Source organism: Chlorocebus sabaeus, chromosome 12 (assembly GCF_047675955.1).
Source record: "Chlorocebus sabaeus isolate Y175 chromosome 12, mChlSab1.0.hap1, whole genome shotgun sequence".
In the NCBI taxonomy this organism is placed as follows: Eukaryota; Metazoa; Chordata; class Mammalia; order Primates; family Cercopithecidae; genus Chlorocebus; species Chlorocebus sabaeus.
In genome coordinates this window covers 33,316,337-33,341,630 of record NC_132915.1, presented here as the reverse complement: position 1 = coordinate 33,341,630, position 25,294 = coordinate 33,316,337, and the positions used below count along the sequence as shown (strand labels likewise).

At 39.3% G+C, this 25,294-nt stretch overlaps 1 protein-coding gene across 4 annotated transcripts in view; it reads left to right on the top strand.

The window, feature by feature from the left end:
• GLIS3 (GLIS family zinc finger 3) overlaps positions 1-25,294 on the top strand; it is a 482,116-nt gene that overhangs the window by 166,682 nt on the left and 290,140 nt on the right. For all 4 annotated transcript variants that reach the window (XM_037997443.2, XM_037997446.2, XM_007969360.3 and 1 more), the window contains 2 exons: positions 124-331; positions 7,243-8,359. In XM_037997443.2, coding sequence (XP_037853371.1) covers positions 124-331; positions 7,243-8,359 — 1,325 coding nt within the window. The remainder of the gene's footprint in view (positions 1-123; positions 332-7,242; positions 8,360-25,294) is intronic.

Genomic DNA, 25,294 nt, shown 5'->3' with positions numbered 1-25,294 from the left:
AAATAAAGAAATGATCTGAGGACTGTCTCTAAAGATGGGTCCTGATATAAGCATGCACATGTCTGTGTTTACTGATTTCTGATGTAAGGGACATGAAAGCTAACCTGATTCATTTGTTTTTAGGGGCTCTTGGCTTTGGGCCTCAGTGCAAGTCCATTGGAAAAGGCAGCTGCAACAATCTAGTGGTCACCAGCAGTCCCATGATGGTTCAGCGACTGGGACCCATTTCACCTCCAGCAAGCCAGGTCTCTACAGCATGCAACCAGATCAGTCCTAGCTTACAGAGGGCAATGAATGCAGCCAACCTGAATATACCTCCTTCAGATACCAGGTCTCAAGTTAACTTTTTTTTCCCCTTTCTTTATGGTATAAACACACCCCATGAGTGTTTTCCCTCTCTTTCTGAATACACACACACACACACACACACAAATGCACACACACAAAAACACACACACAAATACACACACTCATACACTTACACACTCAAGCAACTCTATTTGAGGTTTGTAGGGGAATATGTCTAAAACTAAGTATGTGCCATCATATCATCTTAATTGGGAGGAATGGTTTAATATCTACTGTCTTGTGGTGTGAGTGAAATGAATACCTAATTTGAGATTGTGGGGCCTCAGTGACTGAAACACGATGTGTAAATTTGTCAGTTTCTGGTGAAGCAGTCATATCATGGCCTAGTAAATTTGCATGGTCCATGTACACCTATCTTACCTGCCAGGTTTTCTATGAATATGATGCATAGTTTCCAGGCAGCTCTACAATCTGTTTTGTCCACCTGTGCATCCATCCAGCTACCCATCTACTTAAATATTTGTTAAGTATCTACTGTCTGTGTAATATAATAGTTGAAGTTTAGGGGCCTAGTAGAGAGAGTAACGATACAAAGCATAAATTTTAAGACTTTCTGATGTGTCTGGAAAGGCATACTTTCGTGTTTGAGTTACATAACATTTCAACACAACGTCGATTAGGTTCCAGAGTAAGTAGGTACTATAAATGCCATGTATCTATCTCCAAAGGAGGGAATTGAATAGAAAAGGGAAATCACCCCTCAGACAAAGTTTTATCGCTCTCAAGGTTGATATTAGTTGGGAGGGGCATAAAACTAAAACACTGTGCAGTGTTTAAGGTCTATTTTTATGTTTGAAATAAATTGTTTTATCGTCTGGAAGTTATTTTCTTGGAAAAACACAATCCATAGTTTCTGCCTCTTACTTCTGGTTCTGCCATAACTATGGTCTTGCAAAGGAATTTTACTCTCTAAGCCCCTGCTTCCTCTTCTTTGGGATCGGTAACCTGCTATGTGCCTTGCAGTTCTGGGATCTTGTGTTTTCTTCCTTTCCTTCCTTCCAACCCCGTTCTCCCCTCTTGTATCTCTGTGCTGTCCCTCCTAGTCACTATTTGAGACTCTGAAATCATAGTTCCTGAATCATTTATTTATGCCTATTTTTTTCATGAGATAGAAACTTGTTTTTCACCTGAGACTTTTTGTGATGGGAAGCTGCTGTCATTTTCCCATTGATGAATATGCCTTAAGGGACTCCTCAGACTTGCTGAGTGCTGCATGTAAAATGAACTGTGCTCATGCGGTGGGTGTCATTGGGAAGCCTTCAGCTTCCTTTCTGTGGCAAGTCCAGCCCATGCCTTGAAGGCAGAAGTCATAATTAATGGTGAAACTGACAGTAGTCAGGGCACAGACTGCTTAAGCCATATATCTTATGCAGTCCCTTTTATGGGTCGGCCAGAGAGAGGTCATTATCTCATTGTTTTCTGGCATATTTGATTCCTCAGCATAATTTTATAACCTTAAAAGACAATACCTTAATGGTTCACTGACAAGTGTTTTTGACTATATATTTATTATTTGAGTCCTTCTATGGAATTTTTTTTTTTTCAGGATGAGCAAAGAAACAGGAATTGGGAATTGGCTTGGTGAAATATGGAACTTACTTTTAGCAATTTGGAATGGTTGCATTTATTTGGAGCCTTGGTTTGTGTATTTCATCAATGGAGAGAAAGAATAAGGGGCAACAGTTCAATAAGAGGCAAAGTTCAGCATTTTACTAGAGATAAAGAGAAGATGGAGAGAGATTCAGCTTAGTGTTTTATACATTGGGGGCACGCTGGGAGTGGATGGAAGTGGAAAAGGAGGCATGAACTGTCCAGTTTGAGAGATGCTGCCCTATGAAAAGCTGCAAAATGTATTGTTTTTCCTGATTATATAATTCTTATTCACTGCAGAAAATGTGGAAAACATGGAAAAGTACCAGGCACTAAATGACAGTCATCCTAAATTCTATCTGCAGAGACAACCATGGGTGGAATTTTGATATACATCCTTCTAGCTATATTCAAACATATACAATAAACATAGGCTTTCCTTTCCACTAAATTGATCTAGTAATCTACATAGTTTTTAATTACCTTTTTCCAGTTAACAATTATAAGCTTTTATAATAAAATCCTCTTTCAGCATCATATAATGGCTTCTTCCTGTCCAGGATTCCACTTTATAAAGAAAGTTTATAAATAAAATTATAATTTTAAAAATCAGTCTTTGTTAGTTGGCACTTAGTTGTTTCCCATTCTTTAAATATTATAAATAATGCTTTAGTGGATCAGCTCTGTACATCTTCTGTGCACAATTCTGATTATTAGAATAAATTCTTAAAAGTAAAATGTGTTAAAAGAGTTTTGAGGCTTTTTATACATATTATCAAATTGTACTGCGGGAACTCACTAGCAATTTATAAACTAACCAGCAGTATAAGAGAGTGCCTGTTTTCTAAGACACCATTCATTAGTAGGTATTATTATTTTTAGGACTTTTGCTAGTTTAGAAACTTTGCCAGTTTGATCTGTAAAATGTTATTTTATCTTAATTTGCAGTCTAAATTATTGACAATATTGAAGTTTTCATAAATAAATCTATGAAGTTTCATAGATTTATTGGCTGTTTGTATTTTTTCTTTTGACCTCCTTTGGGTATGTTTTTTGGGTGTGCTCATCTTGGGAAAAGCTCTTTTTCCTTAGCTTTGTTGGATTCTATTTAATCCAATGATAAGAATCATGCCTTAATGCTGTATATTTGCCTAGATTAATCTCCTAACCATTTCTGATTACCTGTGCTTAATGATAAATGCAAACTATATCTTACCATCTTGAAGATCCAGGAGACATTCTTGATTTAGGCATTGCCAAAACTCGAATACAGAGGTCATTGTATATATTTCCCCTAAAATGACAAGGCTGAGGTGCTGATACAATAACATCATACAGCAGTTTCATAGAGCAGTCTTAACAAACATTGAGTAGTAGAAGAGATCAGATGCTACCTGCATGGGTTTTGTAGCATACTTAGCTTTTCTAGTGTTTTCACATGCATCGTAATCCTGCATTTTATGATTAAATATTCATAAACTACCTGCAAATATTTCTGTTTAAGACCCAATGGAACCACGACACAGAAAGTCCAGGTGCTTAGCTTGTCAGTGACAAAGTTCAGCCATCACAGAATGTCATTCCAGATCCAAAAGGGCACTGTATTTAGATTTTTATTTCCTAAATCAGAAATTCTTGGGGATGGTTTCCTTTGAGAGTATATCCACAAAGGTGAGAGAAGGCTAAGGGGGCTGAGGATGCACTCCAGGCTCTCTGTAAATTGTAACAGTTTATAAAGCCATCCTGTCTTTAAATACAGTACTAATTCTTTTGGGGAATTTGCTGAGGCACATAGACATGAATTTCCAGATAGACTACGACTGGCCATCTTTTTCATGATCTACATATATAGGAAATACATCTTTTCTTTTGAGGAATTCTCCATGTGATCTATTAGAACTTATTTTGAGCTTGGCATTGAAGCAAACATCTAACATGGTCATCAGGCCTCTCATGCTCTTATGGCCCCATACAAGTTACTGAGTTCTTGCTTGACCAGCCACCCTAATCATTTTTGCTGATGGTTTCTGAGTTCTCCTATTAGTTTTATTTTGTTCAAGATATATCTTCTTTCCTTTTACATATAGTACCAAATTAACCAATCACCAGAAGTAGTATCATTAGGATCAGATGAGCATATGGAAATGGAGATTGCTCTCAAATGATGATACAGCTGTCACTTTCTTTGCCATGGGCCTAGTGTGGGTAGCAGCAGGAGTTAGAGGCGAGGAGAACCCTTTGGAACCATTCACATTCATTCAACATATTATTGCAGAAAGAACAGAAAATTTGGGTGCCCATCGTAGCTTGTGTGACTTTAAGCCTGTTATACCAGGTCTTTCAATTAAGCAGAGCACTGTGGGTCACATGTGGGATACAATGTAAAGAAAACAACAGAGAATATGTATCATCCAGTAGGTCACCGTCTATCAAGCACAGCTTCACTTGTATTTCTCTAAGAACTTTGGGGTGTGTGTGTGTATGTATGTATGTATGTATGTATGTGTGTGTGTGTGTGTTACTGGGAGAAATTTCCCAAACCCTGTTTTATTCTTTGTAAAATAGAAGTTATTTTAAAAATCCAGTTACTTACCTGACAGGTTGTATCAAATGAGATCATATATAGAGAAAACGCTTTGTGAGTGCTATAAATAATGTTCCATTGTCATTATACTGATTATTTATTTACTTTCCTAATCAACAGTTTTTTGAGTACTTAGTATGTATCTAACATTCTAGTAGGCACTGGGAAGATAAAAACGATCCCTCCTGTTAAAAGACTTTGAAATTTATTGAAGAATATAACACCCACAGATGCCTGAAGTTAGCTACATTTAAGACATGTTGCAGACAGTATATAACTTCTTTGGGAAGAGAACTCTCACTGGGAGCTCGTGTATTGGGGAGAGATGTCAAGGATTAGAGCTTTGAAAGATTAAAAGACGTGAGTAATCACACAGGAGGGAGACTGGCTGCTAGGCAAAGGCCATTTGGGGAAGTTTTGTTCTTATTAGGTGTTTGAGATAGGAGAGAGTTCTCTGTTCATATTAATACTTTAATGAATAGAATATAGAATTTGCTTTCTGAAAAATATATGATAATTGTCTTAGAAAACTCAGATGTCCAAGAAGTTATAGAATGTGCCTGCATGGCTTTATGCTCAGATTTAAATTGAGCCATATTTAGGTATAACTTGAGAGAAATGAGAATCATCTCTCAACAATGGAGCAAATGAACGTTTCACTATAGGCTGCCCTGAAACCAAATAATACAATTTTATAAGCAAAGTATATATAGGTGGATAACATACTTCTGTCTGTTAGTCATGACTTAACAATCTAATATGCTCCAGTATGACAGTGACAGGCAATTGTAGCACCTGAGAATGTGTATCCATTCAGGCACGTAGCTCTGCCAAAGCTCTGGTTCTTTATGTTCTATGAACCTTCTCAACCTCCGGGTGTAAAGCAGTCAGTTGTCTCTGCCTTATATATGACAGGACTACTAATTTAGTTTGGGTCCGAAAGCAATTCCTGGATTTTGCTGGGGAAGAGACCAAAAGGCCCTTGACATCCAATCACCAGGATCCTTCAGCTGAGCTCTGCAGGAAGAGCCACATGCTGCTGAGTATGCTGGGAAAATAATTGAAAAGTGTCCTTGGGGAATTAAAAACTAGATGATTCCAAAACCACTTTGGGGCTTGCAAAAAGACTACAACCTAAATTTAAGGATGTGGACCAAGAGGAAAATCTATGTCAAGGGCAACTGTATGTAAATTCCTGCTGTGTTTGTCATTGATAAACATCACTTCACTTGATGGTAACATCTCGTTGATCATGGTGTTATCACCTTGTACTGTGCATTTTGGAGCTGAGATGTTTTTCTTGCTATATCACATGCTTGTAGGAAATGGTGTTTGTGGCTTCCATTTTGTGAAATGGAGTAAGATGAACAGGTGTGATGAAAATGCTTCTCTTTTCCCTCAGTTCCTTTGCGACAGGTTGATGTTTAAGAGTTGGAAATAATGTGTTCGTTTTGAGAAGACACACGTTTTATATAACGTTTTGTTGTGATTAACTTTTTTGTTAGAAAAAAAGATCTCAGTAGAGAGTCAAGGCAGGTACATATAATAAGCCAGGTTCTTCTGATATACAACATGTCCCGGTCAAGAAATACACTGTGTTATGTCTTGCCTTTGTGGCAAGTTTTCATCCAAGGGACATATCTTTTCTCCTCAATTATTTTCACACTTGATATTAGCCAAAAGATTGAGAAGTGATTTTTATTTTCAAGGCAACAAGGTCACAGTAAAACAAAATTAATTTTAAAGTGACCAGAGCTACATTATGAACCATTTTGATATGCAGATAATATATTGTGAGACATAGGGTGTGTTTTTTAAAGGGTAAGAAGAATAGGAGAGGAATTGTTGCAAAAGTGAACTACAGAAAGTGAATGATCTGCTCTTGGCCCAAAGCTGCTTGGATTTAAGGACGAGAGTTCACAGAAAACCCAGCTAGCAAATGTGATTAAATCTTGCATGGCTCCAATGCATTAATTCCAGATATGACTTGTTATCAGTTTGTTACTCCTTTATATATTATAGCTGCTTTTTATATTTTTTTCCTTTCTTGGGGTGATTTGATGTGACTAAGTACTGGCAATGTGAATTACTATCTTTAAAAAAATCAGGATAATTCCTTAATATCAGTGAAACTAAATTGTGAAATTATTAAGTCCCCTGGATAACCCTTTGACTTTGAGGGTTTACTTTTTTTCCAATAAAGCATGAGTTTATATGTTACTTTCCCAAATAGATTTTACTTGAAGGCTGGGATTCTATTTAGATTTGTATTGCCTGAAAAGCCTGTCATAACATGCTGCACACAGTAGGTGCTTAACAAGTACTTATTTGTTTGGCTTTAACAGGTATCAGTAATTTTTCCCTGGTCTCTAATTTTTCCCCCATATTGAAAAAGTTATTTAAAAATAAAGCAAGGACTATTTATTACTAAAGTATTAAGATTATTTATAACAATAGATCTTTTGTTACATTATTTCAGTGAGCATTAGGTTTTATTGTTCTTCTTGGTAAGATGTTATTTACCTGGAACTAGAAGCCTTGGATTTTATCTTAGCCCAAGAATGTGTGTTTAGCACAGAACGTAATTAGGGGAAATACTTAAGGGATTGTCAGTGCAGTGTTCTTTTAGCTCTTAAGCAATCCATATCCTGCTAAAATGTTTATCTTTTTTTTCCCTTCCTTTCTGGCTGCTGTTCCAGGTCCCTTATTTCGCGTGAGTCTTTGGCGTCCACGACTTTGAGTCTGACGGAAAGTCAGTCGGCCTCGAGCGTGAAGCAGGAGTGGTCTCACGGCTACAGGGCCCTCCCTTCGCTTTCCGCCAACCACAGCTCTCAGAATGGCATTGATCTAGGGGACCTCCTTAGCCTTCCTCCCGGGACATCCATGTCCAGCAATAGTGTCTCTAACTCATTGCCATCCTACCTTTTTGGCATGGAAAATAGCCACTCTCCTTACCCTAGTCCTCGGCACTCATCCACCAGGTCCCACTCGGCCCGCTCTAAGAAGAGAGCACTGTCCCTGTCCCCGCTGTCGGATGGCATCGGGATAGATTTCAATACCATCATCCGCACGTCGCCCACGTCCTTGGTGGCCTACATCAACGGGTCGAGGGCTTCCCCGGCCAACATGTCCCCGCAGCCAGAGGTCTACGGGCATTTCCTGGGCGTGCGCGGCAGCTGCATTCCCCAGCCGTGCCCGGTGCCCAGCAGCCAGAAGGGCGTGCTGGTGACCCCTGGAGGCCTGGCGCTGCCGTCCTACTGCGAGGACGGGGCCCTGGAGTACGAGCGCATGCAACAGCTGGAGCACGGCGGCCTCCAGCCAGGCCTGGTCAACAACATGGTGGTGCAGCACGGCCTGCCGGGCCCCGACAGCCAGCCGGCCGGCCTGTTCAAGACCGAACGCCTAGAGGAGTTCCCGGGCAGCGCCCTAGACCTGCCCCCCGCGCCTCCTCTCCCTCCTCTGCCGCCGCCCCAAGGTCCCCCACCCCCTTACCATGCCCACCCGCACCTTCACCACCCGGAGCTCGGGCCCCACGCCCAGCAGCTGGCCTTGCCCCAGGCTGCCCTGGACGACGACGGGGAGATGGACGACGTCGGGGGCAAGCATTGCTGCCGGTGGATCGACTGCAGCGCCCTGTACGACCAGCAGGAGGAGCTCGTGCGGCACATCGAGAAGGTCCACATCGACCAGCGCAAAGGGGAGGACTTCACTTGCTTCTGGGCCGGTTGCCCTCGAAGATACAAGCCCTTCAACGCCCGCTATAAACTGCTGATCCACATGAGAGTCCACTCCGGGGAGAAGCCCAACAAGTGTACGGTGAGTTTCCGAAGTGCAAGGGGTGGCCTTTCTTGAAGGCCCGGCTTACTTTGCATACGTGTGTTTTTTCCCAACTCGGCCCATGGGACAGAGGACCTTTTCTTCTTGTATGGAGTTTGCATGCGTGGTGGTCTAGGTATCCATGAGATGGGGTTCCTCTTCAGCTTGAGGAAGGGGAAGGTTTATTCCATGATTAGTGGCTCTCCATTTCTATATTTCCTCCTGCAAAGGTACATGATCCATCCCAGCAGGTGATCTTGGAAAGGAGATGCCAGCCAGGTACCAACTATGAATTTCCTTAATGTGAATGGATGTGCAAGAGCAGAAAGACACAGATTGCACATCAGCAAGCTCTAGTTCTTTTCCAAAGCAAGTATTCAGTGACTTTTCCTTCCCTCCAATAACCGGCTAGAACTGGGATGGGGAGAAGAGTGGTTTTGGTATTTGAAAAGGAACTCACCATTTAGCAACTTGGCTAGTAAAAGTGTTCCGGCATGCATCCACATGCCGGCACTCTGTACCTTCCAGGGTTGAGAGACTAGCTAATGATTTATAGTCAGCATAAAATCACCCAGGGGATACACAGGAGCAGAATCTCGCAGGATCTTGACTAATTTTAAGAGGCAATTTTGTAGAGCGGTATGAGGAGAAAGAGCAGGGAAGCCTTTGGTGCTGAGGGAAGTGGGCCTGATGTCTCTTTCTTCCTCGCCTCTGCCTTTCACAACATCCATCCTGGAACTCTCTCTGTTTCTTGGCAAAATGTACTATTTTTGAATAATATGATTCTTAAATGATTTCACAACAATTTCACACCTCACAGAAACCCTCAGGGTTTATAAGCAGGGCATCACCCTTGGGATCATGAGATGGCTTTGCACAATCTCAGACAGCTCACTTAAGTCTTGGAAAAAGAAGAACATATGTTTTATATTAGTTTAGATGGACAGAAATATTTCATTTAGAGTTGAAGTCTAAGATTTCTATGTATTCCCTGGATATTGAGTATGGTGCAGGTCACTAAATATGTGAAATATATAAATCAATTTGAACAGAAATTTATTTGTACTGTGGTTCCCCAGCCCGAGTTCCTTCTTTCTGTAGCATGTCAGTGATGAAAAAGAATCTGGACTATGTGTATGTTTGATTATAGATTGGCCAAGGTTTCTGATTCATGTAAAAGCAAACCAAACAGGTGATAGCTATAATGCAAGTATTCAAAGCACTTTTTCACTGCCCGGTAGGTATTTTTGAAAGAGTTTTAACAATTTCTTGTGTAATGGAATTGCATTTCTTGTCACTACATTATGCACCACATTGTGATTTTTCTCAAGGAAAACCTGAAGCTGATACCTTGCGAGAATGCCAGGTTATATGAGTGAAAAGAATAATTACTTTCCAGACAGCAAAACCTTACTCTGTCACTAGGGTTCTGCATTAAAAATGCCAGAAAGAGACAAGCAATTGAAGGCAAATCCATTTACTCTGGAACACACCGGCCTATTGCAGGCAGGAAAGACATTCAGCCTCTGAAGGAAAACAGTCCAACCTTTTAGTTCTGACTAATCCTGGCTGAAAATAGTTTACTGGATTTGGCTTTACTGAAATAAACATAAAGACTCGAATTATCCAGAAAAATATTTTTTGCATTGCAAAATTAATTTTTGTGCAATAGGATTTCCCCATTTTCCTACTGTTCCCGGGCTTTCCAAAGACATATAACTTTATAAAGTTGACTTTTGCTGAAGTGCATGATGAATATCAAAAATAGAAATAGTTCAGTGAAATAATAAGCTGATAGGTTAATGTTTGCAGGCTTATGCATAGCTTCTCATTGTATTGTTAAGGATGTATGGGAGATAATTTCTCTCCCTCTGATCTGCCCACTCCCCACTTCTAGATGGAATCTTTATAAAATTCAGATTGGTGATTTAACAGTGTATCGAATCTAGGACCACAAAGCATTTATTTACACATGTAATAGTGCAAATAATAAACAGGGTTTCTTAGGAGCTGACTAATGCTGCAATTCTAGTTCTGGGGCTATATATTTTTAGCAGGAAGCCTTCATTTTCTTCTAAAACATACATATTATGGGCAGTATGTCTTCTGAAAACTGTTATGTTGCTACATGTCATCTACTTGATTTGTAGGGTGATAGCCAACTGGCAGCAATTAATTTTGCTGTGAAAGTTTAGCAGTCTTCTTAAGTTGTAATCCAAGGATAGAATACCCTGGTTTTTAAAGTAGATATACACCTGGAAAAAGTGTATTTTTCTGCCTTTTGCAAAATGCATATTTATAGCCTTGGAGTCCAGACACATACAACTGTTACAACTAAAATGTTTCATCTCCTACTGATTTAAAATCTGATGGTAGTTGACTCAAAGCTCAAGATCTTGGCCAAGTAAAATGGCCACATTCTTCTTTTGGAAATGCGAAGTGATCTTTGGTTTTTGTGGCTTGTCATACACTGCAGGGCTCGGAGCAGTCTAGATTGTAAGACCCAGGCCATTTTTTGTTTTACGTATGTTTAACTGCTATTTTGTGTGTATTATAGTTAGAGTTAGTCATTTTCACTTGCTTAGCTTATTGACCCAAGAAAGAAATGATGACCACATTGTGTTTGGTGACCATGACTACAAGCAGCACAAAGAGCTTCTGGAAGTTATGGTAAAATAGGGGTGTGTGAGAGGGCTAACTCAGTGACGGCTTGCTTACAGTAAGCGGCTGCCACTGGTATCCTCCCTCATGCCAAATTCCATGTCATGCATGAGAGAACGCATTCTCAGAATCTCTGACCATGACTCCCTGGACTTATCAGAACCCTGGGATTCACATCATTCAGGATTCTGGGTGGTAGAACTGGGGGAGGGCTGTGAATTTATTATTTGGTTAACTTACTGGAAGAAGAGAATGGGTTCTTTTCCTTCCCCCCCCCCCCCCCAACTCCACCCTTCTATAGATCTCTTTCTTACTGCTTCGGTGGAAAACCCAAGCAGCTGCTCTCTTTCCAGGCCTGGTCTCGATTGCAGAGACATTCCCATCCAGTGGCAAAGGGCTTGAGAAGTAAAGGCCTCTGTAGACAGGCAGGCAGACCTCAGCTAGTCAGAAACCAGGATATGCCAATATTACATTTAAAAATACCTGACTCCATTCACTGCTATCTATTAACTATAGTAATTTCTAGGTGCTAAATCTCTCTATTTAGACCTTCCTGAGCTTAGACCAACTGCAACCTTGGTAAATCTCAGAATTATCAAATTATTTGAGCATTGTGGGCTATAACTGTGGAATTCTATTAAGTTTTTCTGAGATGGTAAGGTCACAGGTCAGAACAAGTCATGGAGTCTCTGAATTTGTCCCTTTCCCAAATCCCTGTTTCATGTTCCTAAAAGGACGACATGAAGTGTAACCCCAAACTATAGATGTACACTAATCATCCCTAACAGTATCCATAGTAAATGGTTCCAACAGTGTGCACCCTGAGAATGTTTTTACTGTAGATCTTTTTGTTATTAAGTTGAAGAGCATGAGGTGGCTGGGTAACATGCCCAGTGAGTGTGTTCTGAATGAGCTTAGGCATGCTCTGTCTGTTGGTGCTTCTCATGAGAAAGCCTGTCTGCCTATCCGGGGCCGAGTGAGTAGAGGGACACAGGGTTCTGTTGCTAGGATCAGAAACACGGATGACTTGCCTTCACATGTGATTGAAAGCAGTTGTGCTAGCAGGTTAGGAAGTGCTGATAAGGGAATTAGGGGGAATGTGGGTCTCCACTTAAATTTTATTTTTCCTGGATGAATTTTATCCAATGGCAAAAAGGAATTTTTCAAAACTTTTACCCACCCACGGATTTTCATGAAAATGTCACTGACCAAAGACCAGTTTTGAATTTTGTATGAATTGACTCATTTCTCCACAGGCATTTTGCCTGGCAAAATCCAGAGTATTTGCTTTGGCTTGAATATTGGGCAGTGTTGCTTTTTAAGTAACATTGGATTATGATTTCAAGAAAATAAATACAGAGCTGGAACCATGTCCCCATTCCTCTTTATGGCCTGATGTATGGCTTCACAGGCCAGCTTTGGCCTCCTAAGACATGTCTTGAGGAAATGTAAATTCATTGTAAGCTGTGGAAGAACTTTTTCACGTCCACTTTTATTTTGATAAGACTTGGTGTTGATGTGGTCTATGACCAGAAGGACCTTAGGAAGATATCATCTAAGCATAATTCTTAATCCCCACTTCATAATCCTCATATTGGCAACAATGAATAAATTATCATAATACCAAGTATCAATAAGGGTATGGAGAAGTGGATATACTTTAACATTGTTGGAGAGAGTAAATTGGTGTAACCACTTTGGAGAACAATTTGGTAATACCTAGTCATGTTGAAGATGAGTCTATCCAATAAAACTGTGTCAAGGTGCCTACCCTAGAGAAGCTTTTGTATATGGTGGCAGGGAGACATGAAAAAAGGTGTTTATTGCTTTTGTTTCTCAAAAAAGTGTAAATAAGTGTCCATAGATAAGTCAATAAACTGTGGCTTATTCCTAATGAAATATTATAAAGGAGTTTAAAAGTAAAATACGCATACATATATTACATATATATCTGTTAACATGGATACATTTCAAAGAACAATGTTGAGTAAAAAAAATATGTGCACAAGGGTGTATATGGTATTAATACAATTTATGTATATTTAAACACAAACCGGGCAATATTATACAATAGATAAATAATTATGTGATTAAACAGTAAAATCATGTGGGCAGGGTAATTAGTAACTTTAGGATAGTGGATACCTCTCAAAAGGAAAGAAATAGAAAGAGATGGGATGTGAGGATTTTACTTTCTTTTTTTACAGAGAGAGAATTGAAACAGATAAGGCAAAATACTGTTATTTTAACTTGATGGTGGTAATATAGGTGTCATAGGTGTCTGTTGTAATATTTGGTATGCTTTACTGCCTATTTGAAATATTTCATAGCTATAAGGATATATTTTTATCTAAAAATAAATGAAAGCCAATTACTATCACATTCCAATTTCTTTCCACCCATATCATTTTTTTTAGATGAGAACAAAGCCCAGAGAAATTGATTTTTTCCAAGACTGTTAAATTATTTAGCTGTTCCATACTTAGAGCTTCTGAGGCTGCAGTTCTTAACCCTGGCTGACACTGGAATCACCCGGGGAGTTTTACAAAGTACCCCTACCTGGGTCCCATCTTCAAAATTTGTGATGTAATTGACCTGGGATGCAGCTTCCAAGGTGATTCTAATGAGCACTCAAGGTTGATAACCAGTATTGTAAAAGTTTTCCAGTTTTGACATTAGTGCTAGATAAATAAAAGCCTACCCTGTTACTTCTGTTAAGATGCAGAGATGCAGTGTTTAGTAGACAGTACGTGTCTACTTATTCTCAATGGCCTGACAGTAATCTCTACCATATTATCAATGGCCTGACAATGATTAGGGTAGTTTAATGTTCTCTTGTAATAAAATTCAGAGACAAGATAAGATATTAGAGTGATTGGTAGTGTCAGAAGGCTTTCAACTGAGTGTCCATTTCACGTTCAGAGTCTCTTTCTTTACAATTATTAGTCAAAGTTTGGGAGGAGTCTTGCACTGAACCATGTATACGTTGTCACCACCTCCTTGCCTCCTTCATTTAGCAGTGGAGCTGGCAAATTTGTCACGCTGTTCCCATTTTTAAAGGTAAGATAGAGTGTTCTCTCTTCCAAACACAATGCAGACTTTCAGCTTTTAATAGAAAATGATCTTCAAAACACTTTTGCTACTATGGACATTTCTAAAGAGTTGGTAAATTACCAAAATACTGAATTTTCTCTTTTATCAAATCTGCCTGATGTGATTAAATAAATAAAATTAACATTAATATCCTCTTTGTCTCTTGAGGCTGAAACACCACCGGTGAACATCTGGTAAAGATCAGAGTGAGTGTAGCTTCCAAGTCATATCCCACAAGGCATCGGTCTGTCAGATATTAAAAGCAAACTCCATGATTTAAAAAATAAAACCAAATCTTAAGATTTCTTTCCCAGCAATTTTATGTAAGAGATACAAACATATTTATCTATGTAAGCACATGTTCAACATACTGTAGACACATATGTCACCATAAATTACAAATCCCTTAGTATAGGTAAAAACGAAACCACAGAAATCCTCATTAGATGGGGCATTGACCACATAAGGCATCTATCAAACCGGATTTCATATCCCAAAACACAGTTTAGAAACTTGCCATTTGGTTAAAGGTTTAATTTGGTTTCCCTTTAGAAAGCATTTAATTCAGTTTACCTGGGGAACTGACCTTTCATGAACTTTGTCCTGAAAATAAATTCATAGCAGATTTGGGCAAACATTTCAAAGCTAATCGTGGTTTATGTTTCTTTGCCCTGTGATTCTAGGATTAATGAAAAACAATAGATAATGAGAGCAACCCTAAGAGGTTAAATATTTGAGGCTTTATCCTCATTAAACAAAATCATTAACTACATGATGGTTAATGTTCCTTTTAGTTCATATTTGTTTTGTGGTTTTTCTCTAATTTCATGCCTTGAAATAATATCTTTAAAATTAGAAAGAATTATGTAAATCTTTTCATAAATGATCTGATTAAGGGAATGTATGTCAAACCTTTGGAGATTTGTTCATATATAGATTCTAAAATGTGTTTTTCTCAGTTCTTTCAGACTGCACCAGTGTGGAAAATTAGTTTGGCAATATATTAGAAACACCCTTTGTGACCTTTGGAGTATTTCTTGATTGCCTTTTCTTTGATTGGTCGTGTTGTCATTTTTGGGTCCAGATAGAATTTGAATGTGTAGCGTGAAAGACCAAACACATTTATTTTTCCAAAAAGAAGAGGTCATCTGATTCTCTTTGATCTTTCAGAAATGTTTTCTTCAAGTTCTGGGTAGAATGATTTGGAAAAGAGATTTTTTTTTTTTTTTTTTTCCAGGCAAATTTATTAGTTTCTACTGTAATTGCTGAGTCAGGGCTTCTAAGCTGTCAATACAACAATGCTTGTTGTAACCCTGGACAGTGGATCTGTGGTTGGTTAACCCAGAGCCTGCGTAGGGAAGGCTTGATTTTACGTCTGCTCTAACTCTGGGAATCCTGTGTCCTTTATCCAGAGGGAAGACCAATCTGTCCAATAGGTGTCATTGCTCATATAGGAGGTTGGTGTAGATAGGACTTTGATGAGAAAGTAGAATGAAACCTGTGTGTTTTCATTTTGCAGCACAGTATTTGTTTTCCTTTTCTTGGGCCACAGGTACAGAGCTTGAGTAGGGAGAATGCTTAATTTGTTAGAAGGAGAATTTTGAATAATTTTTTAAATGATTAGTTAGAAAAGTTGTTGAGGAATTGGAATATGATATGACCAGCTTCTGGGCAGGCAGGAGCAATATGCTTGGGTAAATATGTACCCTAATGCTCTAAAATTAGGGTGAGCATATACTTTATTTTTCAAATCAGCACACTTTTGAGAGTGAAAGTGGGTTTGTCTCACTGGAACGTCAGTCTAAATCAAGATTGTCCTGAAAAAAATTAGGGTGTATAGTTACCTTACCCAAATAGTATGTGTCCTGATGTGTTCACTCATTGTGTGTTCATTCATTCATTTGATCACTGAGTGCAAACCATGTACCTTATCTGGGGGGTACAGAAATAAATGAGACATTCTCTTTGGGAGCTCACAATCTATTGGGGTAACAATTGTGTAAACAGTAAAACAAGGGCTGTGATATATGGCTATGCAAACTTTTAATGGGAAAACTAGGGGAAGAAGCTCCCAAGTATGCCTGTAGAGATTGGGCAGGCTTATTAGAGGAGGTAACTGCATCCTGAAAGAAGACAGTAATTCTTACAGAGAAAGGAAAGGAGGCCATTTAAGCCTGCACATCACCATATGAAATAGCACAGGAGTATGAAAGAGCACAGAGGAAGAAACAATTCTCAAGTAGTTTGATTGTCCAAGACTAGGTAGTAGTGGAAGTGAGGCTGGAAGAAGTCATGAAGGACTTATACTACCAAATAGGGATCATGTTTAAGAATTGGAAACCTAGTTAATATAAATGCAAATGTAGTCAATAAAAAATATCTTAGGAGGGTAGCATCACTTAGGTAGCAAGCACTGTGTTTCAGTGGATGCGAAATGAAACTTTGACTTCCCCAGGCCTTCTCCATTATCTCTTAAAGTTTATAGTTTAATTCCTCATTAAAACATATCCCTTGGCAGCTATCATATGAAACACACATTTATCTTACGCCAAGTGATCAGCTAGGGAAACATGTCAATGTAGTCTAGCATGAAAGCATTTTCTGTTGTGGACTTTAAAGAAAACAATTAAAAATCTGGGGAAGACTAGAGACCAGAGTTATTTGATCAATTATGTAGAATGATTAAGATGTGGACAGAGGCTGCATACATTATCCTAAGTATGAGTAGCTTTCCATTAGTTAAATATTTCCTTTTATAATCTGTAAAGAGAGTGAAGTATTGTACTGTTAAACAAAGGTTTGGACTGGTGCTCATTATGCTGAGTTTGTCAGCCTTTTCAAGATTTTTTTCCTTCACTGCTGAGATTTACTTTGGAATTTTTTTTTCTGCTCAGAATGAATTAATACAGAAAAGAGTGAAATGCTTGAGCTGTTTAGAGGAGAACAAATTAAATCAATTCCCATCAAAATGGCACCCGTTCCTAGTGACTCAGTCCTGAACACCATAGAACCCCATGTCTCTCTAGACTGGGGAAGGCAGCTTGAAAGGAAGACTTGCCTTTTGTTACTTGAGCTTCTTTCTCTGGCAGCACGAGCCCTCCCCTGGGTTTGAGACACCCAAGTTTGTAGAGTCATTTGCCTGTTGACCGGAGAGCACAGCCAAAGGCCCAGGTCAGTGGACTCAGGCATTCAGAGTGTTCTAGAGAGGGCATCTGATTGGTCCTGGATCCTTGCTTTTAAAATTTATGAGGCAGATTCTCAGGCTTCTCTCACCAGACAGTTTTCTTTTCTGTGTTTTAGAATGTTTGTTTGAAAGTGCTTTCATTTTTAAATAGGGGCCTGGGTATTGGGCCTGTTGCATGTGTTTTTGATGAGACATATTGTTACTACTGACTCTCTTTTGTCACTGTCTTTCCCCATCCCTAGTCCCAGTGTCTAGTATGAAAATTGCCCCGAAGAGCAAATGGTGATTTATTAGCCAAGAGAATGGATTTGGGGTTGAGAGAACAGTTGTAATGAAGCAAAAATGGAGGACTTGGCCTTAAACAAAATTCTGAAATAGAAATTTGTCTTTCATCTCATTTGTGGTGAACCCTACTGCCTTCTTCCCTCAGAGTTTCCATGCTGCTTCACAGGCCCCATGCCTTGCTCCTTATTTTTCCTCTCCATAGAATTTAGGCTTGTTTTTGGGAAAGAACTGCAGGAAAGAGAAATTCATACATATAATGGTGAACAGCTGAGAAAAGATTCAGTGTGCTGGCTCTCCCAAGGGTATCTACATTTTAACGAGAAACAAAGTATTAAACCTCTTCCTTAGACCAAAAACTTGTTCAGAGAAATGGAGGTGAAAGAAAATGACTATGTTACACGAATTCTGAGCTACTATGTTACTTTAATTCTCACTATCACCCTCAGAGTTAAGTAATTTCTGGGATTTGAGATTCAGACTCTCTTCTTCCTACTACATATTCAAAGATCATTAATTATTCACCTTTGAATCCTACCCACAGCACGTGGCCCAATGATTAACCTACTGTAGACCTCAAATGTGCACATGTGCATGCGCGCGTGCACACACACACACACACACTTGAAGCTAGGTAATGGATACATAGAGGTTTACTATTCTGTTATTTGCACTGTGTGAAGATTTGAAATTTCCCATAAAAAATTTAAAAATAAAAAAGAAATAAAATGATTTTGTGTGAATTCATAGGAAAGAGAAGAACAGTTTATTCTCTCTGGCTCCTCAGAAAATGATGCCGGCCACGTGTTTTCTTTAGGTAACCTGTGTTCTTATGATCTAAAAACAAATTAATTTTTCCATTGCTCTTGATGGTCTCCGAGATCACTCTGCTTAGGAATGAGATGAAAGATACTCTTGGGCAGTAACATGATATTTTAAAAGGCAAATGATAAGAAGGGAGTACTATTGGAATACATTAAAATAATTTAACCCAAATCTCAGTGGCTTGCTATGATAGGAGTTTATTTCTTGTTTTTGTTCTAATATGGCTAACTCTTTATGATTGTATAGTGACTCAGGATCCTTCAATCTAATGGCTCTGCAATCTGAGTCTAGGGTAAAAGAGATGTTGTTGAGGATTGTGGAGAGGTTTTAGGAGCCAGGCATGGAAGTGACAGGCTTGACTTTTCTTATCCCATTCGGTAGCACTCAGTCACATGACCTCAGCTAACTGCAAACACAGTTGGAAAGAGTGGTCTTCCTGTGTGTCTAGGAGGACACTTAACACACAGAGTATTGGTGAACACAGAGTATAGTATCTAACACAAGGAACTAGAAGTGCCCCCTGTTTCTTCTCTGACTTACCCCTGTTTTCTATATCTCCTTGAAAAGAAAACATTTCAATCTTGATCTTGGAGCTTTCTGTGAGTGGCGACCTGGTCTCATCAAAGAGCTTTAAAGACCATTTATTTTTTTTTCTTTCCAGTGCTGGCTCCTATAACTTGCTTTTCAACTTATTAAATCTTTCCCAGCCCAACCATTTTTTTTTCTTATTGACTCTCCAAGGATTCCATTGCCATACAATCACCACTGCTGGGGAAATGCTCCTTATCTCAAGTGGATTACTCAGATTTTCCCACCTTGTCCAAATTACATGTTTTTGGGTCACAGTTCCCCCCTGCTCGTCATCTTTCTAAGCCATGAGTATGTGTGATGTCTTCTTGTCCCACAGGCACTTACGCTCAAGGGAGATCTGCTCATTATCAAGGGCAAGGTTATAAATGAATCACTGAGAGTTCTACCATTGTGCACAGAAATTTGGTGTGAAGGGCTGTTTTACTAAGACCCTGAAACACAATACTCCCCATCTGTTCATAAAGTAGCTTATTTGATACACACAATGTGGTCATAAATGCTCTTCTATTCTCTGAATGCTTGCTTTTGGTCATGAACTGGCACACACTCAAGGAAAAAATGACAATGTGCCTCTATGGACACTTTTGGTCCATTTCCATAAATATATTCAAACAAAATGAAATTGCCTGGCTCTTTATAATATGTCCTTTAGTGTGTTTAAGCTTGCAAAATTACCCCCAAGGATGACAAATTGTAAACATCATGCAATACCACAGCCCTGGGTCAAGGCCTGTCTCAGTGTTCTACCGACATTTGCCCTTCTTAGAAACGTTTAAAGTGTTTTAGGAAAATGAAGCTAGGCAAACAAGCTTATCGGGAGCGACAATAAAAAAAATCATTGATTCTAATTAGGAGGCGTCACGTATACAGAAACAAAGCTGCTTTTGTGTAATGAAAAGTCTACCTGTTCCCTGAAACACATGGAGTGCTTTCCAGTGGCTTTAGATAATCACACTGACAAAGTTTCAGGGCCCTGACCTTTTGGCCCATCTCAAGTGATTCAGCAGCACTTGTCGAAACTTGTCTAAGGTGTTGGTGGAAGGTGTGCTGGGATACAAGTTGTTATAAAGGCGTGACAGTGGGACAGGTGCCGTTTGTTTCTGAAAGTCCCAAACTGCATCATAAATTGAGGTGGGAAGAATTCAGGTTCTTGAGGCGTGGATTGAGTTTATTATAATTATCTCTAGTTGTCCCTCCCTGTAGCAAGTATTTCCCCCGGCAGCCTAGTGCATTGACCCACTGCTGGTGAGGACTCCAGCTTCTTATGGCTTGGGTCACCCCGATCCTGTTCTCTTGTGTGTCCTGGGAAGACCAGCTTTAGATCGTGACTCTGGTTTTGTGCTGTGCTCGTAGAATGAGGCTTTATGATGGAACCAGTCAAGAAAAGAGCTATATAATCTGAATAAGGGAGAAATCACTCTAATTGCTTACTCTATTGAGATAGTAAATCAAAATAAACAACTGTGTCACTGTCACTTTTTATGAATTCAGAACCTCGGAAAAAATGAATGTCACTAGACTACAGAGTCAGGAAAATAGATCTTGGTAAATCAATGGGCAATTTAGTTTAAAATTAAGAGCACATATTGACCATTTGCAGTGTCAATGATTTATTTTCAAGGAGGAGTTTCATAAAAGGCATTTTTAGTTGCCTGATTATACATTTCCTCCAAAGATGGTTTGCTAATTACCATCAGTGAGTAATAGGGGTTGCCAAAAAGGAAAAAAAAAGTCCATTGTGTTCCAAAGGAATGATGCTGCCAAGTGTCTTGACAGGCTCCTGCTGCACTTGTCAAACAGCTGTGCCTGGGAGTGAAATTATGAAGTTGGATTCTCACTTAGCCAAGATTAGAATAGGCTTAATTGAAGGTGTCTGCAATGGGGGACAATTTCAAATTCTTAAGTACAGAATTCATGCATTTCTAAAAACCATTCTACTGACCATCTCTAAATCACTTTGTTTTGTCTCTGCCTTCATTTTCACTCAGATAGGAATGATACAAAATTTAAAAGAGGAAAGGAAATAAAAGAAAATTGTCTTTACATGGAAAAATTCTAAGGTTATTAACATTGTTTCATTTATAGATATTTTAGATCTTTAAATATTTGGCTTACATTTTAATACTGAGTTGTTCCTCTAATTATAGGTGTGCATTTTCTCTTGGTCTCCAGATGTGATTTTCAGGTGCAAAACAGCAAGTCCTCTGACAACTATCTCTATTTCACTCATTTAACTATTTATTAAGCAACTATTTCATGCCAGTCTCTCTTCTAAGCTCTCAAGATACAGCAGGGAACAGATCAGACCCCTAACTCCCATCCTCCTAGAGCTTACACTCTGGAGGGGGAAGATAATAAATAATGCAGATACCTGGGGGAAGAAAGTTCCAGGCAGAGAGAATAGCAAGTACAAAGGCCTCAAGGCAGGAGCGTTGGCCAATTGTGTTCTAGAAACATCAAGGAGTCCAGGGTGGATGGAGAGGAGTGAAGGGGAAGAAGAGAAGAGATGGTGACGGTGATGGAAACATGGGGGCTAGATTGTTTAGGACCTTGGAGCCCACTGAAACGATGCTTTTGAGTAGAGGAGTGATAGGGTCTGACTTATGTTTTAATAGAATCCCTAAATGCTGTGTGGAGAATAGATTGACGGGGAACAAGGAGTAGAAGTTGGAAGACCAAACCTCTTAGGATTGGGAGCACTGTGGTAGCCTTCTGTGTGGTCTTTCTTCTTAATATCCAGTGGTAGAAGTTGGAATGGCTGGTTGGATTCTACCTATATAAACATACGTAGCTAGACCTGAATTGCATGTGAGGTGTAGAGACAGAAGTGTCAGAGGTGACTTTAAGGTCTGGTTCATGCACCTGGAAGGAGGCAGGTTATCTTTAACTGAGATAGGGATGATCGTAGGAGATTTAGGGAGGAAGCAGATAGGGTGATTTTGTACTTGTTAAGTTTGAGGAGCCTTTTAGACATTCAAATGGTGAATCTGGAGATCAGGTGAGAAGTCTAGACTGATGCCATTTTTGGGACCACCTATTTCTAGATAACATTTAAAATTATGAGACTGACTTACCTAATATAAAGTGAGATGAGAAGTAGAGTCATGACAACATTGGTGCCTACCTTGTATTCCATGGTTGAGGGGCAGGTTGGTGGAAGGTGGGAGGAGTAGAAGAACTAGTGAATTTCTCTTTACCAAACACCCAAACACCATGTATCTCCTTCGTCCTGCGTTGTTGTGTTGCCCTGACCCCACCTCGGATGTATCAAGGAGAATTGCAAGGGGCCATTGAAAGCAACAAGGTGGAATGGAAGCGGTTGTTCCAAGTTAGCCTGCCATTGAAATCCCTGTGTTTATGCTTCCAGGCCAGAATATAGGCAAACAAAAAACAAGGGGGACCTCTTCCAAGAGAATATATTGATTTCCACCCTCATGGTCTTATGCTCTTAAAATTGGTGAGCATTAACAACAGTATCCATACATCTTAGTGCCTACAGACCTCAACAGTATGTAAGCAGACCCTCTGAGAAACAGTGTTATGTTAGTTCTACCATGTGGGTGACATGGTGATGACAGGGTCCAGGAACAGACTGGAAGGCTTTTTGGTCAGTGTGTGTTGAGAGGATTTAAACAGCAATTGGTAGTTTTTTTCTGTTTTTCCAACAGTGAGATTCTAAGATTATATCTTTTAATAAGTTAATCTGTCAGTGAATTTGGTGGTATCTTGCATTCCCTGAATGCATCTTCTTAGTTGCCTGGCTGACTTCTCCTTAGAGTGCCTGCTCTGGTAATGTCTCCATGGTGTTGATGAGAAACAATATGAAATGGCTACTGGCTGAAAGGTCTTATGGGTTGTACTCAGGTTCACATTCTAAATGTTCAAGGCTCATGTGCTGTTCTTGACCAGTGAAGCCTAATGAGTCTGTAAAAATAATTTTAATTTCAAGATCACACAATTATATTTCTTCTTACTATAGAAACAGCTAAATGAAAAACCTTTTGTGTACTATGTGTTGAATTTGTTTACTGTGATTATGATAGCTAGGGAACAAAACTTTGTGTTTTAGCTTTTGGAAAATTTTATGATGTTCATGTCTATGGCAATAAAACTTCATTGGCTCCAACGCGATGCCTCTTTTATTTGACCGGAGTGTTATGTCATGTCCAAACACAGAGAAAGGGTAGGGATTTTTTTTTCATTTTACATGTATTTGTCCTTTCTATTGTGTCCTGTCTTTCCAACACCTCCTTATTCCTCTGTCTTTTCCTTCTATGTAAAGCTCTTAAGGATGACATAGAAAAGAAAATGGAGGTTGCAACAGTGCCTGAAAGGCTTATGTGTGTGTGTTTGTGTGTGTGTGTTTTCTATCCAGTGACTATGAAAAAAAGCATATTCAGTGCTTAAAAACAGTGACATTTAGTATTTAAGACTATGTCTGAGGGACTAGAGATTTATTTGAGGACTGTCTTATATTCTCTAGTAAGATATACTATCCTACTAGTTAGGGCAGTGCTTTGTAAGCTCAACACTATTGACATTTTGGACATTTGGACTGGGTTTTTGTTGATGAAGGGCTGTGTTGGGTATTGTCGGTTGTTTAGCTGCATCCCGGGCCTCTAACTACCAGATGCCACTACTTCTGTACCCTCAGTAGTGACAAACATGTCTTCAGGCATTGCTATATGTCTCCTGTGGGAAAAAACTGCCCCTGGTTGAGAACCACTGGGTGACAGGAACCAGAATTTATATGCCTTATTTATTGTAGAGACAGGGCCGTTATTCTGAGATTTCAATCAGTGCCTGAAATACAGATACTTGGCTTAAGAAACAACTTCGCTTAGCCACTTCCCTAGCCTCACAGGGACCCTGGTTATGACCTCTGCAGCTTCTGATGACTAGTTGATGGGGGAAGTAATCCTTTATGCTTCCAGAATTGTAGTAGGAAGGAATGTGAACTGTTCCAAGTACTTAGTTAACACTGAGGTTTTCTTATAGAAATACTGATAAAATGGAGAATTGTCTTAGAATAATTGTTGTGTCTAGAATTTATCTTCTTCTGGTGGAGAAACCCTGGGGCGGAAATAGTGCAGTATTTTAAGCCAGATTTCTAGGCTTAGATGAAGAATAATCCTTATAAATGATCAATTGCTCATCCATTTCAACATTGATATTAAAACAGTAATATACTGAAAATGTACAGAAAATTCGTGGTCTAAGTTTGCAGTTTTACAGCATCTGCATCCTTGGATGCTCTGCCACTTTGTTCTAGAAGTGAAACCCAGTTCATTCTTCTGATTGGAATAAGTTGTGGAAAGGGTGCACTTTTGGTGCAAGATGGCATGAGATATAGTGACTCATTAACAGGAAAGAGTTATCTTTCCATCATGACCCAACTTTGATAAGAAAAGCCAAAAAGAAGCTTGAGATCTACAACTGTGTCAAGCCGGCAGTGCTTATAAGATTAAAGTTTTTTTTGAAACCAGCTAATTGGAAACAGTTTAAAAACAAACAGCTTTCTGAATCTTAATCAGGAAAATAGTAGGTATAATTATTGGTAGTTACATGTATTACCCTAGAAAAATAATTTCTAAATTATAAGATTGTTTAGCTAACGTGTTCCACCCAGGAGACTTGGATCTAGACTGAGTTTGGGGATATTTTGTGTAGAACAACTAGTAGCAATAATCGACACTGACAAATGATAACAGCTTTATATGGTTTATACAGAATAACAAATATCCCACTATGCTCATGAAAGAACAAAAATTAAGTAAGAGCAGCTGCATTTCGACATTTACTTTTGGACCCCAGAGAGAAAAGAGTTTTGTAGTTTGAGACAGACTGTAGGGAAGCTGTACTATACCCCAGACAGTAACATCTTCCATTGAAGTCAAGTTTACAAAGCACTGTCCCGTACATAATCTCACTGGACTCTCACAGTAATCCTTTGCAGTAGAAAAGATAGTTGCAATTTTTATTTCCATTTTAAGGCGAGGAAACAGCTCAAGTGATTTTATGTAAGGTTACACACCAGTACGTACTGGGTTGTGAACCAGGACGCAGAGTTGTTGGGTTCCTTGACCAGTACTTTTTTCTGTTCCACCACAGCCTTCCATGAAGTTGCTGTGATTTATGTTTCCTTCATTTGATACTCTGCTGTTTTCCAGGGCCCCCCATCCCAGTTCCTTCCTCCATTCCCACCAGGGTTGGCTATTACATTACATAACTCCAGCAGTGCCATTTATTTTGTGTGTTTCCTGATATTGTACAATGTTCCAGGGGGGGTACCATGCACA